This window comes from Mauremys mutica, chromosome 1 (assembly GCF_020497125.1).
Source record: "Mauremys mutica isolate MM-2020 ecotype Southern chromosome 1, ASM2049712v1, whole genome shotgun sequence".
NCBI classification, from domain to species: domain Eukaryota; kingdom Metazoa; phylum Chordata; order Testudines; family Geoemydidae; genus Mauremys; species Mauremys mutica.
Genome location: NC_059072.1, coordinates 225,707,687 through 225,727,986, shown reverse-complemented (window position 1 = coordinate 225,727,986; position 20,300 = coordinate 225,707,687). Strand labels below are relative to the sequence as shown.

The window sequence follows — 20,300 nt, the reverse complement described above, 5'->3', positions numbered from 1 at the left end:
AACAAAAACCTGGCATGATTAGAGGAATGGCGGTTTCAAATAGTAAAGCACTATTCTTAGTCTGACAGTTAGGAGCTTTATTGATTATCTTCAACTTGACCCGGTGTTTTTTCTGGGTGACATTCAGAGCCATGGGAATGTTCAGAATTAAATATTAACAAATTACCTTGGACTCAAAGAATAGCTCATTCTCACAATGTAAACTGTTGGGTGGAGGTAAAAAGCTCTTCACCTCCTTTTGCAACCCATTCAGTCTCACCAACAGAATTCCATTTAACACTATTAAAGGACCAAAAAAAAAAAAGGTTGCCCACACCACCTTCCCTCTGTTCCCTGGGAGCTGGCAGTAGCCAATGGGAATTCTTTAGATACTCTCCAGGTGCAGTCAGTGTGTTAGGTGTACCTACATTAAATGGTGGAGGCAGTAGTTGGGCGTGCTTGTCTGTGATATGAGGACATGTGTGGATTACTTTGACGTGTGTGACGGAGAGTGATTGTGATATAAAGAGATCTGTTTTCCACCCTTTTGGGTGTGAAGGAAGGGAGGAATAGGCGCATGTGTACCTTCGGGAGAAAGTATGCATCATTTTTATGCAAAATTTTGTGGGTTATGTCAGCAGCAGGGCACAGGGCTTTTAGTACAAAGGATATTGTCATCAGTAAGGTGGAATATGAGAGGGTTCTAATGCTTTAATGATGGTTAAATGTGTAGATTTGTATGGTATCCTGTGGGTAAGGGAGTTGTACAAGGCTGTGAAGTTGGTCTAAAACTGTACAGATGTGGTATTCTTTCTGGGGCGATGACTAAGTGTGTGAGTATATACCAGGATCTGGCACCTCCTGAATATTAAAGTGCCATGGGCCAGTGTGCAGTATATGCATTGTGTGTGCATATTGGGGCATTACTCAAAGAGGATAGAGGGAAAGTGGCATGTGCAACTCCCCTTGCATCCCTTCGCACCTTACTGTCCATTAGTAGTGTCAGATGAAATCCTGTGGATGAGAGGGAATGGGATTACAAGAGGAGGTGAAGAGCTTGTACATTTTAGCAACTGTGGGGTTTGCAAAGTAAAGGTATGTGCATTAAGTGGGCGTATTGGGTCATTGCTGAAAGAGGGCAGAGATAAGGTTTCATGGGTAACCTCTTAACATTGTATTTCCTAGTTTTCAGAAGTTTGAGTTTTGCTCAACTCTGCTTTCTGCCACGGGGATGATATACCACCAAGCAACCTCAACTCTGTATTAACGTTGTGTTTTGTCATTTAATGTATACATATTTGCTCATTAAGGACATAAAGGAAAATTCCGTCTTTCTCAAGAGATGGAGGAAAAACGTACATTGAGGAAGGGCTAGTGATTTGGGGTTTAGCAATTTTTGAAAGCTGCTGAGGGAGTTAGGATCACAAGTCCTTTGAAAATCCATTGGATTTTTACTCCTAAATCCCTTAATTGTTTTTGGAAAATCTCTTCTCTAGTTTTTGTGAATCCTCTGTTTTAAGATGCTCCAGTGAAACTTAAAAGAATTTTATAAAACAACCAATAACTGAGGTGTTGAGAAAAGATAGAAAACTTTATTCATATGTGGTATTGTCCAGGGCACAAAGTTATTGAGGCAGGAAAACAGATCAGATCTGTAAACAGTCTTCCCAAAGACGCATGAGTGATTCATTTAGGTCCAGTTAATGATGTGGCCTTCCAAGAACCTGAATCTTTAGTAACATTTATTATTAGTAGCACTTCTTTTATTAACTGGAAATTGGAAAAAGGAAACACTCCCCTGTGTTAGTACTGGTCAGATTATAGTTTGGGATGTAGTGATGATGGATGGAAAAATTAATGTATCAAATTAAAATGGTCAAGAAGGGAGGAAAAAAGTGGTAACATGTAGGCAACTGGATTCTGTCTGAATTTTCAGATAAGGTGTATTCACCTTTTTTTTGCAAATCTTTTCAAATATCTTTATTTGCCAAAATTACAGCTTTCATGATGAGCATTTCTTTATAAAGGGTAAATAATTTCATCCCCTTATTGTAATGGTACTGTAGGACTTTGGTGAGGCTGATGTAGGGACACTGGTTAATTTTCATTATTTAAATTTTTCATTAGGTTATTTGTGAGATAATTGACAGGTCAGTCCTGCGCATTTTATTGTTGCAAAAATACAATATTTGCATAGGTCAGAAAAATCACATGCAGCACTGGTTTTGTTTAGAAAGGCCATTGGATCAGGAAGATATTTTTGACTGAGTTCTGTTGTTGGGGTGAGGGTGGGGAATAGAGGGAAGGGTTTCTTGGTTCATTTATTTTTAATTTTTGGCTATTTTGTGACAAAGTAAATGGGCCATATGTAATCCTAGTTAGTGGAAATTAAGTGAGATTGCAAGCTGTTTTTATGTTATGAATTAAATTTTATGGGTAACAAATATGTCTCTTGTGCAATAATTCTGATTCCACTTTTCTTGCAGAAACTAAAAATGTAGTTAATTCTTGACCTGCAAACTCATGCTTCAACATATCCAAGATGTGAATTAATCAACCGCTAATACATGCCATGTCATGTGTTAAATCTATATTTATAACTTTGTGTAAATGTTCAGTGTGATGCATGGAGTATGATTGGTGAAACTCCTATTAACATTGATGGGTGTGTCACAGCTATCTCTCTGTGCAACATGTTAAACATCTACCCATGATAATCTCTATTCCTAATCTTGTCACTCCTTCTATATACAACCTCTTCCCTCAGTTAGTCACTTTAAAGATTCACTCTGTTTAATCAGTATTGAACTCTATCAGTGCTTTCCAGTTCCACCCACAATATGTGCAAGTAATTGGAAAGTCAGAGCACACATTGCTTTCTAATTCTGAGGAAAGTGAAATGGATTACCTCTTCTCTTGTTTTCTCATGGCTGCTAGTATAAAAGCCATAGTGTGTGCAGGGGGTGGTGGTGGTAATATGCTTGCAATAATATGCAGAAAGAGCATTTTCTTTCCTTCAGCATTTAATTAATTTCTCCTGATATGTGCATAAAAAGAGTGTTCTTGTACCATTTAAAGCAAAAATGCAAAGTTAAGAAAGACCATTGCAGTATAGGGGGAAACACTGAATCCATGCCTATTCTTTAAAGAAAAATGGAACAAACTTGGAGATTTTAGACTTCATATTTATCTTTCCGGAATACTTTCATGTGTACAGTTATGGTACCTAAGATTTACTGCAGCTTGTTAGCTGCCTCAGAAAATAAATTCATTGCATCATAATTTGACTTGACATTTGTGGCATTAATATTTACCTTTTTGACCTACACTATTCTGATTTAAGATTTCTGACCTGAAGCCAGTGGCCTGTATGGCACTGTAAAAAAGATAAGCTATAAAACAAACCTTAGTTAAAAACTGCTTAACTGATTACTGTACCATTTTAATTTTGGCTGCTTAACTAAAGAAAAGGACTTGAGAGTTGAATTGAGTTTTATAGAGTTTTATTAAATAACCTTAACAGCAACTAATAGTACAGGAGATAAGACGATAAACTAGTATTGACTATGATTTGGCTAACATAAACGAGAAAATTGGTCGATATAACCATTGAGGTTTTTAGAAACCCCCTTTTTTGGTCTCTGCTTCTGCCTGATTGCATACTTCCGGTTCCGAATGTGGTGTGTGGCTGACTAGTCAGTTCGTAACTCTGGTGTTCATAACTCTGAGGTTCTACTCTATACTCAATCACTATGCTGGGAAGGTGAACTGTGTTTACATTTTAGACCATGCGTCCATCAGAATAGGGCCTCACTTGTGCCAATGGGCTATCGACTCCTATATTGCTAACACAATAGGGAGTGAGATGGGGAAAGAAACCAGTCCTAAAATAAAGCATAAAACAATTTGGTCAATTTCTTATGTCAGTTCACCAACATCTCCTTCCCAATAATCTAAAGTAGTCAACTCTTTTAACCTACTTCTCCACAAATTATATTAACCCCAGTATCTGACTAACACTCCTAACTACCTAAGATAAACTCCTACTTTTATAACAGACTGTATAGACTGAGTGCAGTTCAAGAAGCATGTGCACTTTGGTCTGTTTTATGTCTGTATACATCTAGAACTTGGAGGGCAGGATGAAACCGTTAACTATGGTAGACATGTGTACAGTGTTCTACAATCTTAGTTAACAACAGTAACTTCTGTCTCAAATCTCCTTTACAACAGTCTTTACAACCTGTCACAAAAGAACAACGCAGTTGTTTTCTCCTGGTGCGCTAGTGGGCAACCCTAAATTACTGGAAAATACAGACCGTTAAAGATGCCTACATCTGAGATAGGTACTTGATGTCACTAGGAAGACTCCCAGGTGGCAGGCCCAGGACTCAGTTTTCTCCCTTTCAGGTGTATTTTGGCTTTCACGAAGTGATGTGCTGAAGGAGACAGGCTGTTTTATCCCATTTCTGCTAGGTAGTCCAACTTGGTTCCTCCTCTTGGAAGTTCTAGTATGGACCAATCAGATGGCAATCCATATGTCTTCCGAAGAAGAGTTGTCCCCTCTCACTATCCAGTCATGGAATGAGGCATCACCTTTTGAGTACTGGCAACTGAGGCTGGAATTTTCCAGTCTCTTTGTGCAACATATCTTGTCAGAACAGCTTATATAAGACAAATTGGCCATAGCTGTTGGTCCAACTGTCTTGGGACATACCTTGAACACTATCTGGTTTATTTTGGTCTCTTATCTCCAGAAGTCGGTTTCATTGGGCCCCTCTTCACTGCATTCCTGGGCCAACTTTGCAATTATGCTTGCTCAGGTTGCATTTTCCTCCATCAACTCTCTGCTAGCTGTGGAAATGTCCAGTTTAAAGTTAATAGAATATGGAAGAACTTTATATAAATTATTTTATTCTCTTTAAACATATTTTAACTGTTTAATTATAGAATGCAAAGCCACTTCAAGAACTGTTGTTCTGCAGAACAGCTGTATAAATCTTCCATTTCTGTTGTTCTTGTTTTAACAACAGTGGTAGGTCCTTGGTATTATTGAATGGGCTGAATCTGCACATTATTAATCACAGTTACCATTTCTGATTATTCCACTCTGTGATCAAGTGTCCTTATAAAGACATAATTTGGTTTTCAGTTCCTTTTATTTTCTGCCTCAGCACAGGTTTATTTCACTTACTGGATAGCATAAGCTTGATTGGATACATTAACCTTACTTCTTCAGTTTGTCACTAAACTAAAAGAAATCAATGTGAAAGCAACTTGTTTTTTCCTCCCTAGTGGGATTGCCCTGCCATTAAAGTTTACACTGTTTTGCCCAGACTGTTTCACTGATAGTTGATTTCCCTTTGATACATATAACTTCATTTAATCACTGTATTAGAGTCCATCAAGTTCCCTATTTTTCTCTACTGTATCAGGCAACATCATATATCTTCACATTTTATATATTGTTTTTAATTCATTCACAGACGGGGGGGAAGGGAAGTTTCTTCAACTGCACCAACAGTACATTTCTTTTAAAAGGTTGCAGCAACTCTAAGCTTTATCAGACAGCCAGAAGAAATCTTGCCATTAGCACTTGAGATTTTTTCTCAGCCTTCTGTCCTATATTTTCTAAATAGCCTTTATGTCTGAGTAGTTTTTAAACAGTAATAACTTTGGGGCGTAGTTACTAAAACACATACTCCGAGGTACTAGCATTATAGCAAAATAAATTGTTTTCTGAAATACATCATCTTAATTATATTTTTTAAGGACTTGTTTCCTGCTCCGTGCCTGAGGTCGGAGCTAACAGATGGGTCCTTGATACATAGAGAAACTTGTTTTACTCCATTAAAACATGTTTATATTGTTTCTTTTTAAATCTAGGACTTTTCTGTCAATCCTGACATGAGACTCAGCTTGTCAGGTGTGACATGTCAGAGAAAGAAGTTAAGGTGGTAGGATATGTTTCTCTATCCAGACAAAAAATGGCCACAGATTCTGCCACCCTTTCTTATGTTGAGTAAAACTGTACTCCTTGATTAGTTGCACCATTGACATTAGGGACTTTTCTAGGAACCAGCTGAAGGAAACAAATTAAATTTAAGGTTGCTGACACAATTGAAATTTTACATAATTAGCAGTGAATAAGAAATGAGGTGACACCTGTGCTTTCAGTTGTAATGTTTCATGATTTGCTTGGGTAGAAGCATACAAATGATTTGGGACTAGGAAATTGATCTAGATTCATAGACTTCAAGGTCAGAAGGGACCATCGTGATCATCTAGTCTGACCTCTTGCACCTTGCAGGCCACAGAACCTCACTCAACCACTCCTGTAATAGACCCCTAAATTCTGGCTGAGTTACTAAAGTTCTCAAATCATGGTTTAAAGACTTCAATCTGACCCTGGGGGAAAATTCCTTCTAGACCCCATATATAGCATTGTTAGACCCGGGTTTCTCAAACAGGGGTCGCTGCTTGTGTAGGGAAAGCTCCTGACAGGCCGGGCTGATGTGTTTACCTGCCCTGTCCGCAAGTCCAGCCGATCGTGGCTTCCAGTGGCTGCGGATCGCTGCTCTGAGCCAACGGGAGCTGCTGGAGACGGCGTGGGCTGAGGGACTTACTGGCCACTGCTTCCAGCAGCTCCCATTGGCCTGAAGCAGCAATCTGCAGCCAGTGGGAGCCACGGACGGGCAGGTAAACACACTGGCCCGGCCCGGCCAGGGGCTTTCCCTACACAAGCGGTGACCCCTGTTTGAGAAACCCTGTGTTAGACCCTAAGCATATGGGCAAGACCCACCAGGCAGATACGTGGGAAAGAATTCTCACAACCATCCCCATCTAGTGTCCGATCTCCAGCTGTTGGGGATTTTTGCCACTGGCAGTCACTGATGGGCCACATGCCATTGTAGGCTGTCCTATCATACCAGCCACTCCATAAACTTTCAAGCTCAGTCTTGAAGCCAGTTAGGTTTTTTGCCCTGCCTCACTCCTATTGGAGGGCTGTTCCAGAACTTTACTCCTCTAATAGGGATCCTGCACCAATGATCAGAAAAATGATTTTTGATCATAGATTCCAGGCATGCACCATGTGCAGAACTCAGCAGATGCAATCCTCAGCCTTACTCCCCACCATTGAAGAGGACATGCAGGCACAGAGGTTGATTTAAGCAGCAGGCCACAACTGTATTAACTTAGCCTCCTTCCCCATCGTTATCTGTTCACCCCCTCTGATGTACCAGACATTTAATTACGGTCAGTGTGGGATTAACGGGCTCAAACCATGTAACCAATACTTAGTGGAGGACCTTCTTAAACATAACCTAGGACTCAGCTCGCTTTTCAGTTTTCTTCCTTGCCTCTCAGTCTGTGAAGACTTCAGATCTCCCCTTCTCCTTACAGCTGGGTTGCCAATTTTAGTTGGGCATATTCCTGGAGGTTTCATCAAATGATCTTCAATTAAAGATTATGTCAATCTTTAATTCCTGGAGACTCCAGGACAATCCTGGAGACTTGGCAACCCTATTTACAGGAAGAATAACCACCTTTTCTCTCTTTCCCCCCCCCCCCCCGCCGACATATCCAAGGTCTTGATGGCCCTTTTAGCCTTTATCTGCATTCAACACTGGCTGCAAATTGTAATGAACTAAACATTTCTATATTATGTCCTCACATTAAAATTCCTGTTCTTACTCCTTCTAACCTAAACTGTGACTGCACAACGCTGCAAGGAAGCCAAAAAACCCTCCAGACCCCTCTTTATTTGCGGCAACTGGAAAAAATAATTTTCTGATCCCCAAAACAGGCAATTAGTCAGACTCGCACCATCCTAAAAACACAGCTCAGTATGCCTCAAGTATAGGGTGGGAGGGCAGCAGTAGCAACAAGATAGTTCTTAGGTGCAGGATTGCTTTACATTCAGAGAGAGAACAGAGAGTACTAGCTGGCTCCACTAATTGCCCCCCCGCCACACCTGGCCAGTAGGAGGCAGAGGAGTCCCTCCTTGAGACAAACATCCACATTCACATGGAGGCACAAGAAAGAGCTTGGCCACAGTATGTATGAGCATGAGCTCATCCCCCTCCCAGGAGCTGGTCCATTCCTTTGTTTGCCAAACCAAGTTTCCCCCCTTTCTGCTGAGACAGGGAAAGGCAACCCCAGAACTGACAATCTGCCTGCATTGAAGTGGCATTAGAGAGATGTTGGGTGACTGCACTAGAGAGGAAGCATGACTACTCTGTCCTGGTCATGCAGGGTGGAATCCACAAAGCTCCCTGCAGCCCGGACTTAGGTGCCTATCTCCGAGAAAGGGTCAGGGCTTAGCACATACCCCTGATCAGCATCTCCCATTGACTGACTTAGATGGCTTCCTGCCTAGCATGTTGGCTCTTGTGAATCCCATTCCTAGGTACCTATCTTTCTCCATTCACAGTATAGGGAGTCTAGGTGCCTAAATTGGCTTTGTGGATCACAGTGTTGCTCCTGTGATGTCCTAGGCACCTAAGAGTTAGGAGCAGGACACTCATCATTGCAAAACCTCAGTCTCTTCATAGATCTCACCCATGGTCTCGTGGCCTATGAGCAGCCAATTCGCATCTGACCTTCACTTTCCTGCAAATAGAAAGTCAAGTGTATTCAGCAGCATTTATCTTTAGTTGCATAATTTATTATAAATTTGTACTTTTCCTGTAGTTTTGTATAATGCTGAATAGTTGCAATTGGATGATATATAGATGTCTGTGTGATAGCTGAAGGCACCACTGATGTTAACAGGAGTTTAAGTACTGCATTATGGTCTATATATATAGGTCAACTATAGCTTTCATGTCCTCATAATGTTATAAAATTAAATACTGTGGCTATATATTTTGACAAATATAGCTAAGATAAGAATGGATGAATGGACTCAAATTTCATGCTGCAAAGTATAAACTGATACTTGTAGAGGTCAAAAAGGTATCCCCGATTCCATTCCCTGCATCACAGCCCTCATTAGGTGGTTTTTTTCCCTCTTGAAAACCTTCGAAGCCCCTGATGTACTAATGCAGCCAGAGGCCGGATACTAGACTAGATTGTCCATTGATTGGATTATGAGGACTTACTATGATAGAAAATACTGCATTTATTCTTGAGGGACTGGGTCTTCTGCAACGTGTGCAGCAAGCTAATACCTAAGGTAGATCACACAGTTCACAATAGAGTAATGGTTCCTAAAAACCTAGATAGATAAAGAAAAGTTAATTCTCAAGGAGAAAAGACATTATCAATACAGTTCTTCAAATATCTTGCTGTTTAGTTCCCATTTCTACTGTGTTCTTGTTTTAAAATTATTTAATTATGAATTATGTAGTAATTCTCTTAAAAATATTTCATCATTTTACTCAAAATCCTAAACAATAAGACAGAGGCAATTTGTTACATGCTCATTTTTAATTACTTCATCATGATAAAACTAAATTATTTTATAAACAATACAAGTAAAAAGGTTCCCCGGATGAAAATTTGTTAAATGTAACTATAGATTGAACTTCTTAACCTGTTGACATATATTAATAAAATAATTTCCAGATAGTATGCATGAAAAAGTCCCTCATTTGAAAACCAATGTCTTTTGGTGAGCAATGCTGAAAGTGGAATAAAGACCCTGCAAAGAGTCAAGCATGTGCTCTTTGTACTGTGAATAGTCTCATTGAGTGCTATGGGACTACTCTCAGTACATACAGTTAAGCATGTGCAAAAGTCTTTGCTACATTGGAGCCTAAGTACATGTTTACTTTTTTCTCAGAACAGTGCTTTAAATAATTATTCAAAGTGTACATTAACAGTCAGCAGAGCAGTCTCCATGAATAACTTTGGTTTTGCATAAAGATGGCTTTACAAGGTGGATGGATGTATTTGAATTTTGACACTGAGGTCACTCATTGGTGATATTACAACCAGTAAGAACAATTTGCTGAATTTAGGTTAGACTAACTTAACTAATTAATAATTAATTTATAATCAAATGTATGGGCCCGGCTGTATTTGAAGTGAGAGATACAAACTTCTCAGAATGCTACAATTCAATTCAATATTCTGTCCTCAGCTTTGTCATCCCTTTTTTCTGTAATTGGTGAGCAGAGCTCTTCCTTGATCAGTTGTCTTATTTCAGCTGGACTTACGTAACGCATGAGCTTTCAAATTAGGCCAGTATATTTAGGATGGGTTTTGGCAGGACAATGTACTATGAGATATGATCAGGAACTAACAGCAAAAATGACTTCCACATGAGTTGCTTTTGTTAAATTAACTTTCCTCAGTGAGGTCATGTAGAGGCCATAGTCCGTCATTAAGATCAATGCACAGCATAACACTTGCCAGATTTGGTATAAATGTCATGTATGATGATCACAGAATGAATTTATTGCCACATGATTATTTATTTTGTTTTCACATAGAATGAACAACATGCCTGGTGCTTCCTAGGGTGGCCAGAGCACCCAGTTGAAAAGAGATCCTGGTGGCTCTGGTGAGCACCGCTGACCTGGCTGTTAAAATTCCAGTTGGCAGAGCAGTGGGGTTGGCAGGCTCTCTGCCCGGCTCCGTGCGGCTCCCTGGAAGCAGTGACATGTCCCTCCGACTCCTCGGTGGATGGCTGGCCACAGGGGCTCTGCGTGCTGCCCCTGAGCGCTGGCCTCAGCTACCAGTGGCTGGCAACCGCAGCCAATGGGAGCTGCAATGGTGGCATCTGTGGGTGGGGGAAGTGCGCAGCAGAGCACCCTGGCCAGCCTTCTGCCTAGGAGTTGGACGGACATGTCACCGCTTCACAGGAGCTGCTTAAGGTAACTACTTCCCAGAGCCTGCACTCCTGACCCCCTCCCATACACCAACCTGAGCCCCCTTCTGCACCCAAACACCTTCTCAGAGCCCATACTCCACTCTCTCTCCACTGCATCAGCCCGGAGCCCCTTCCTGCACCCCAATTCCCTGCCCCAGCCCAGAGCCCCCCCTAACTGCATCGCAGAGCTCTCACCTCCAGACAGAGCCCTCACTTTCTCCTGCACCCCAATCTCCCACCCCAGCATGGAACTCATCCGCACCCTGAACCCTTCATTTCTGGCTGCACCCTCAAGCTCTTACCCCCAGCTGGAGCCCTCACCCCCTCCTGCACGCCACCCCCCTTCCCCATCCCAGTGAAAATGAGCAAGTGAGCGAGGGTGAGGGAGGGCAGGTTGGAGTGAGCATGGGTAGGGCCTCGAAGAAGGGATGGGGCCTCAGGGCAGTGGTGGGGCAAGGGTGTTCTTTTTCTGCAGTTAGAAAGTTGTCCACTATATGCTTCAAACAAGCATAAAGGCAGAGTTCCCTGAACAGCTGGCTCTGAGCATTTTAATGTTTCCACACTAACAGCTCTAAAATAAATATGCCATGCCTTTTTTATTGAATATTGCTAATATTAATGACTTTCATAAGGATCTCAAAGGACCTTAGTCAATTCTCACTGAAATAAATGGTAGTCTTTTACAGATGGATAAAGTTTTCATTCAGGATCACATATTGTGGACATTTGGTGACATTGAAGGACAGAGAGCAGATGCTTTATGTTCTGCTTTAATAATTAGTTGTGTGCATGTTTTCACATTTGTAAATATAACAAGTATGAACAAGTTCCAAAATGATTTAACTGTTTTGCTGCTGGCCCCTAATTCAGCCCCTGTACACTGACAGACCTCAGGATTGTGTGAAGTGCTGTTACTTCTCTGGAGTATTGGCATTTTAAAAAGAGATGTACCTCCTACATTGGTAGCATAGGGACTTTCTTGCAGCATGTTTCCTACACAGACAAATACATGAGACAGCAAGTAAATTTTCTTTTATATTTGTATGTGCCCTATGTGAATAGACTGCATATTTATGTTTTGGGGGGTATGGGATGCTCTAGTAGAAATAAACTAGAGATGTTCAGGAATAAAATGGGTACAATGTGGTGACGATCAGTTTAGATGAGAATCCTTCCTGGGTGCAGAGGCAGGACTAAATTACTCAAGAGGCTCTTTCAAGTACCTGTAGTTCTGAGGTAAGCACACAGGCCAACATTTTCAAAAGTGACTAGTGATTTGGGGTGCCCAAGCTGAGGTACCAAAAACCTCTCTCGCCTTCCAGGTGTTTCAAGTTGGGAACCCAAAAGCACTAATCAATCTTGCAAAACTTGGCCATCAGCTAATATTTTTAAATTTTGATGCACAAATATAGGCACCCAAATCCATTTACCTAAATAAGTGACCTGACTTTCAGAGCAGCTGAGCAATGGGAGCTGCAGGTGCTCACTCCTTTGAAAACAAGGCCATTCATTTTATGTATCTGAATATGCACTTTTGGTGTCTAACTTAGGGTATGGCTACACTTACGGTTTGCAGCGCTGGTAGTTTGCAGCGCTGGTCGTCCAGCTGTGCAGGGCCAGTGCTGGTGTGTGGCCACACTCACAGCTACCAGCGCTGGTGTGTGGCTACATTTGCAGCATTAGCAGCGCTGTTGGGAGTGATGCATTATGGGCAGCTATCCCAGCATTCAAGTGGCAGCAACGTGCTTTTCAAAAGAGGGGGGTGGGGTGTAGTGTGTAGTGTGACAGGGAGCAGGGGGAGAGAGAGAGAGTGGATTTTTGGAGCCAACACTGTGAGTTAGCTTCCTGCATTGAAAAATCATAAAATCTTCCCGACCCCTTAGTCTTAACTCTTAAATTGCAAATAGCCTGCATCCCAACGGACTGCCTTTCTCTGTCAAGCAAACACTCACTTCCTGCCTGCCTCATCCACAGGGGTTTATCTCATTTGATTGTTCACAGCCAGATACAGATTGATCACAGCAAACAGGAGCTGTGTTTGATCACAGCAAACAGGAGCTGTCAGTTTGTTTTTATAAGCAGCTCCGGTATCCACGGAGCTCAGAGTTCACAACAAAACAAAGAGAGGCTGCATAACAAAACAAACGTAATAATTTAGTTACAAACATTCTGGGATATCTCCTTATACCCTGGAGGCCAATAACAGCGCTGGTGAGTGTCCACACTTGATGACCAGCGCTGCAGAACCAGCGCTGCAATCGTTATACCCCAGTCAGAGCCAGGTGTACGGCCAGCGCTGCAGCCAGGGAGTTGCAGCGCTGGATGTGCCCTGCAGGTGTGGCCACTTACTAATTGCAGCGCTGGAAAGCCTCCACCAGCGCTGCAACTCGCAAGTGTAGCCATACCCTTAGAGTTTCATGTTTCAGTGTCTAATCATTGCATATTTGCTGAATATGCTTATATACTGCAGTTGGCCTAATCATTTAGATTTTTACTAGATTCTATATTCACTCTTTTTTTGCTTTTGAGTGCCTTTTGAAAATGTAAAATGAAAACACTGTATTTAATCTGGATATTTTATTTGGTCCAAGTGCTCAGAAAAAAATCTTGCCTTTCTTATCTCCTTCTTTTGTTTTTATTTTATAGGAGACGCATGAAATTGTGGCCATCAAGAAATTCAAAGACAGTGAAGGTAATGGCTTCCTCTGTGACCATTTGTGTAAATAAACATGTTGCGGATACTTGATGAAAATACAAGACGTCACATATGAGAGATGACTTTAAAATGACAACCTCAGTGATGATGTGTTAGCTGTACTAGTGTCCTATGCTTTGATACATTAGTTCCTGTGTGAAGGCTAGACTGTGCCCTTAAACTAGGTAGCCACACAAAGGAATAAGCTCCACCTCCCTATCCCCACCTTCCTCTCCTATGCAGGCATATTAGCTTTTCCTGGATTATGGCACCAGGCAGAGTGGCGAGAGTAGGGACTGGGGTGCGTACAGGATAAGGAAATGAACAGAGCAAAGACTCTACCCACTACTGTCCATGCACTGACCGTCAGAGCTGGCCAGGCATAAGCAGGGGAATAAGTCAAGTGTGAGGTGACTTTCTTCCCTACCGTAGATCAAAGGGGTAGCAGTTGAGGAATTTTTACCCAAAGAGGCATAATTCCTTCCTGGGATGTGGTAGCTATGTCTGACCACTTATGCTGTGTTGGTCTAATGGCTCATTATAGCCTTCATTATAAAGCTCAAAAGTGCCACTCATTAGATTTTGGTAAATATTTTATCTGTGCTGTTTGCCATGGGATGTGGCCAATGAAGATGCAATTGGTTGTCACGGATGTATTAGGGAAGTTAAATTTACTTCTATGTCACTTCATCCAGTGCAAACTCTGACCAACACCAAGATGCCTGGATAATGTATTCAGCAAGTCTTTTAGCTTTGTCATTCCCAAGTCCTGTTTTTATACCCGAAGCAGAAAATACTGGCTGAAATGAATTGTGATGATCCCTATCAAACAAATCATCACAATATTTCGGAATAGTTTTTCAGAACTGGAGCTGGCCATTGAAGAGAGAATCCTGTTGTAGAAAACAACGGTCTCCGAGCTCTTCACAGGATGCTTTATTCTGCCCAGATTTCAGGAACTACATTGAGTGGCTTATAGAACATATGATTTTCTTTTTCTTTCTTCAGTAAATGTCACAAATCAACGTAAATTTTACCGTACATATAAATCAATAAAAAACAAAAAAACTTTAAACCAAACATCAATATAATCCACTGAAATTATTCTGAAAAAACAGAATGTTGTCAAGTCTAACAGTATGGAAGACAATGGCTGGCTGACTGGCTTGCTTTATTTATTTTTTGAGTTAACATTTATACTGCATTATTGCCCAGAGGACAGCCAGGACAGAGCCCCATTGTGCTAACTTATAGTAAATGACAGTCCCTGTCTTAAAGAGCTTAGAATCTAAAAGAAGTCATCTAAGATTGAAATCCTAGACTCCGTAGAACAACAGGTTCAAATCTTTACTACATCAACTTTAGGCCTTCTGAGATGAATGAATTGAGTGTCTGTATCATTGAACACTATATTGAAAGTATTTTGTGTGAAACCTTTAGAACAGAAATTCTGTGTGTTCTGCTCTGTTTTCCTCTCCATGGCTGGTAGAGATCTATGGTACTTTTCAGAGTGGTATGGGTTTGTCTTTAGGGTCATTTTTGGCCAATGATTTCTCTTCCCACTGTTTGCAGTGTGCTATGCACTGAGTTCCGACTTCATTGATGCTGTCCACTGTGTACACATAATTGGTAACGCATGCTAAGATTCTTCAGGATGAATAGCATGTAAATGCAAACAATTATCGAATAATGAAAAATTTGAAGAGCGGTGGGGTGAGGGATATCAAGTTTGCACATGATTGTACAATATTTTCCCTCTTCTGATGCAGAGCCAGCCAAGCAGCAGAGGGAGCCAAAGTTAAATCATAAACCTTAGTCAGTGGTATCAGAGAGAGAGAAGTGTGCAGTGATTATTCTTTGAATATTTAAAACTAGAGTGCTTGAAGTCCATTATGACAGTTGTATATGTGGACTGGCAGATTATAGTTATATTTAATACCCAAATCACCTAAATAGCTTACAGTTTTTAGATTGCTTTTTACTGTGAGTGTCCACTGAATTTTGTACATTAGTGTACAGATTGTTAACCTTGATTACTAAAGTTATTGTTGCTCTCTGCAAAGTTTTGTTTTACCACACTTACCATTGTTTATCTTCTAGAAAATGAAGAAGTCAAAGAAACCACTTTACGAGAGCTTAAAATGCTTCGCACTTTGAAACAGGAAAACATAGTGGAGCTGAAAGAAGCTTTCAGAAGAAGAGGAAAATTATACTTAGTGTTTGAATATGTGGAAAAAGTGAGTTGATCTTTTACATCTTGCAGAGCAAAATATCAAGTAATTTATGAACAATAAATGCAAGGATTTGAACTCTAAAAATTAGGTATTTTAATCTAGGAATGGGAAACCAAGAAATTAAATAAAATCTAAACAGAATGTACATATCTTGTCCCTTCTTCTGCTAAATAAAATTACCCAAATGACGTAAGTAATAATATTTACATAGTACTGTGAAGCAGAGACACAAAATCAAACAAGCATTATTAGACTGGAATATGTGTCATTTGAGAAAAGGTTGTTTGGTTTTTTTGACCAAAGGTCCATAAACCAGTTTAACTTGAAGGTTGATTGTCAAGTGTTTACCTCAAGATTCCTTCTATAGTATGTTTTCCAAAACACGAGGAACATAGATTGCTTGTCCTCGTGTATCTGTTTCTTTCTCTCTCTTTTCTTGTTATTAAAAATAGAGTTGCTCTTATTTTTTTTTCCACATAGAAATCTAATCTTTGGAAGATAGTTTGAAATATTTGAAACCAACTAAATTGTAGGACCCCACAAAATCTCCTTATGACTGACTTTCTTAAATTCCTTCCATCCCTGACCGCATCAGAACCCATTCCACTGGTTTTTTTACCTCTATACTAGCACTCCTTACACCTCGATCTGCTTCTCATGAGAGAGCGCCCAGGACAGACTAGTTCTCTGCTATTTCTGTAAGCCCTCTAGGGCAAGAGTAGGCTGTAGCTCTGTATTCTAGACTCTGGTTTCTGTCTCTTTTCATTTGGAAGAAAAAATACTTATTTTTCCTGGAACCTTCATCTGCCCTTGCTCTCTTTTCTAAAATCATAATTTTATGTCCGTCTGGTGCTGTGTTATCCTCAGTTTAATCCCCCTATATATAGTCCTTCCTGCCCTTAGTATTTGTTGCTAGCAAGGTGTGCAGTGCTTGCTGTATGAGTATTCATGAGACTCCTAACCACTACCTGCTTCCCTTACCTGAGATTATAAAATGATCATGTAATGTGATCTGAAACATCTAGGGTGAGGTGACACTAAGTCTATATTGCATATTCTGGTTCTTTTGTCCATAAATTTTGTGATGCACTACCTGGCAATCAGTTAATTCCTACTGCATTAGTTCCTCTGTAGCCTTAATGTCTGTATTCTAAAGTTCCTGTTTTAATTAACCTGTGCTCACTATGATCAGTGCAGTCTTCTGTAAGTTAACCGTGTGTGTGTATAAAAATATGGATATGGAAAATGCTGTATATTTAGTTATATTTGTAGTTATTTACTTTATATAGTTTTTATTACTGCTGACAGTGCTAAAACTACTATACCAAAAGTACAGAAGACCAACATAAGGAAGAAGATGAATATTTCAACTCTGTATTTTAATAATCACATATTTTGAATTATTAATAAATATCAAGAGAATACACTAGGTTTCACATGTTTCCATTATTCATTTCCTTCCTGTGTTAGGAAGGAAATGTATTTTTGTGACCCAACATTACTTTTTATTAATGTAAAATTATATAATCATGAGGGTAGCTGCTATGCATAATTTTTGCTTGGTATCATTGCTGTTGTAATTATCTCTATTTTCAATTACACTTAGCAGTTTATAAATTATTCTTGCTTTCATAATGTGTTAAATGAATTCCACAGACCCTTACAGATATTCTTCAGGGCCATGATAAATGTGTAGGCAATTCTTATATTTTAAGTGAGGCGGAGGGAGAAGAATGGAAGAAAATGTTGTACAGTTAGCCAATTTCTGCTGGTGGTTGAGCACATTTTGTCCTTTAAAGAATATTATCTCTGCAATGCTAAAATCCTGATTACACTAATCCGAATTTAACTAGTCTTCTTTTTCCATCATCTCCTTAGCTGTTGTTGTCAATAAGCATATAGGATTATGCTTCACCCACTTGATACTGCTATTCTTGTTCAGATTAGAACACTAAGGAATTTTCTGTCCTATTTGTCCAGGTTTTTACAGTACCACCAGTGAACAGTACTCTTGTCTTAATAGACATATCTGTAATCATTTGTCCATATTGCAGATATAGATTTAACAAAACCCATACCCCATAGTCTTAAATTACTAAATCTATCAATAGATTGAAAAGCATTCAAGTGTCTTTCGAGTACTACCATATTTTAAAAAAAATACTTTGGTTTTAGTATATGCTTTGTAATTTGTATATGTATGTTAAGACAGCTTCCAAGAATAACCTCAAAATTAGATTGTAGATTAGGAGATAATGTGCACCAAAGGTGAAGTGAAATGCTTTTGTAAATGTTAAATTCCCAAATCAATAACTGTATACTTTGTGGAAAACAAAATATCCAAAAAAATTTTTTTCCGTTTTCCAGCACAGGGATCAGAATTTTGTTTCCCTTACAAGCACCATAAGCAGTGATTAACTATTGGTATATGTTCAAGTAATGGTATTTCAGGCTTTTGAGGCTGATGTTCTCACATCCCCCTTCCTAACTTAATGAAACTCTCTTCTGTACTCTAGAGAGCAGCTGCTGCCTACCACTCATTCAAATGGGATTTAGCATAGACTAATCTCTACTGTACATTTCTGCACACAAAGCTGATTGGGAGGTAGCAGGCCTTTTCCAACATAATTGAAATCTCAGGCCTTAGCTGCACGAAGGTTTTGTACCAATATAACTATTTTGGTTAGGGGGTCTGATTTTTTTTTCTACTGAAATAGTTAAATTGGTACAACCATTTAGTGTTGACACAGTTATCAGTGTAAATGTGCTACAGCTTATTTTCCCTTCTCTCTGGGAATAGGTAGCTATACGGGTATAGTTAAAGCAGTGTAATTTTGTGTGTAGACAAGGTCTTAATATGTGAAACTAGTACTGGCTGAAAAGTTTAGGAAGCACTGGCATAAACTATTGCAGGATATTAAGTAAAATGCTTTACTTTTAGAGAAATGTTCATGTTGTCACACCATGCAGGGGAATTCTGTTCTGTTCTAAACAATTATTTGTAAATAAAATGAGCTCATACTGAATATTTTTAGCAGTTTAAATCTGTCTACTAATTATTTGGGGGTTTAAGCAGTTATATTTTAACAAGAGCTTTTTGGTTACCTTTACAGAAGATGGTATTCACTAGATCTTTGTCTAGAATGAAAGCTGGCTATATATGGCTAGATTATGGCCCTTGGATATTAAACTGCTGGTTTGCAAAGCTAGGTTTACTGGCATAATTATAGTACTTTAGTATGTTAGAATCATATTATGGGTAAAGCTACTTTTAGCAATTAATATCTATATTTTAAACATTTAGAATATGCTTGAATTGCTAGAAGAAATGCCAAATGGAGTTCCACCGGAAAAAGTAAAAAGCTATATCTACCAATTAATCAAAGCGATTCACTGGTGTCATAAGAATGACATTGTTCATAGAGGTAAGTGTATATAGCTTTCCACATGGAAATGAACCCCTTGTAGTAATTTTCTTTTTATAGGGAAAGGCGCTACAGCTTGTAAAAATTTTCATAAATGTGTTTGGATTTACTTTAAACAAAAAGTTTCCTTTAAAACAAACTATATTTAAGTGGGTATAGAAAAATTATTTCAATTTAGCTAAGCTCTGAAGTCACCTAAATGACTTCAGATACTACCATATAACTACCTATGCAGACAGACTTCTCTTCAAACAAGACTGCTAAAGTTTCTCCCTAGAAGCCACCAAAAGCATGGGATCCTAAGACTACTTTAAAATGATGTTCATCAATATAATAGGCTGCTGACTCTTGGGTATCATTAGAGACAAAATTGTACCATTTGCTTAGGCGTTGTAAGCCTGGCAGGCGGGAGAAGTGAAGCAGCCACAGCATGCTCGGGGAGGAGGTGGGGCAGGGGTGAGCTGGGGCGGAGAGTTCCCCTGCATGCCGCCCCCCCTCCCTTACTTGCTGCAGGCGGCCCTCTCGGCGCTCCCCTGCCCCAGCTCCCTAAATGCCCGCAGCGACCGGGGCGGCCAAAGATCCGGCCGCAGCAGTCGCTGCCGAAGAAAATGCCGCCCCCCCCAAATCCTAGTGCCCTAGGCGACCGCCTAGGTCGCCTAAATGGTTGCACCGGCCCTGGCTACCCCGTGATACATGACATACTGTAAGGTGTGACTTTATCTACTTTTTATTATGTTCTTACTTTATAAAGCCTTGTTTTCCAGTGTGGTTCCACAAGGTGGGTTTTTTTGGGGTTTTTTTTTGTTTTTTGTTTTTTGTTTTTCCTTAGTGGATGATTTCAATACGTAATGGAATACAAATAGAGAACAAAATGACTTACAAATGAAATTAAACAAAATACAGGGGAGAGAACTTTTCTCAAGTATATTGTAAAAATGTAACTACTCTATACAGGTTGCATGTACTCAATAGGTACTATACAAAATGTATCTGAGTAAACAATATGTTTATAGAATCATAGACTTTAAGGTCAGGAGGGACCATTATGATCATCTAGTCTGACCTCCTGTACAACGCAGGCCACAGAATCTTACCCACCCACTCCTGTATCAAACTTATGTCTGAGCCATTGAAGTCCTCAAATCATG

The 20,300-nt window shown here is 39.9% G+C and overlaps 1 protein-coding gene across 4 annotated transcripts in view; it reads left to right on the top strand.

The window, feature by feature from the left end:
• The window catches only part of CDKL5 (cyclin dependent kinase like 5), a 212,252-nt gene that overhangs the window by 116,896 nt on the left and 75,056 nt on the right, over positions 1–20,300 (top strand). For all 4 annotated transcript variants that reach the window (XM_045017714.1, XM_045017797.1, XM_045017577.1 and 1 more), the window contains exons 4-6: positions 13,445–13,490; positions 15,594–15,730; positions 19,032–19,152. In XM_045017714.1, the coding sequence (XP_044873649.1) occupies positions 13,445–13,490; positions 15,594–15,730; positions 19,032–19,152 (304 nt within the window). The remainder of the gene's footprint in view (positions 1–13,444; positions 13,491–15,593; positions 15,731–19,031; positions 19,153–20,300) is intronic.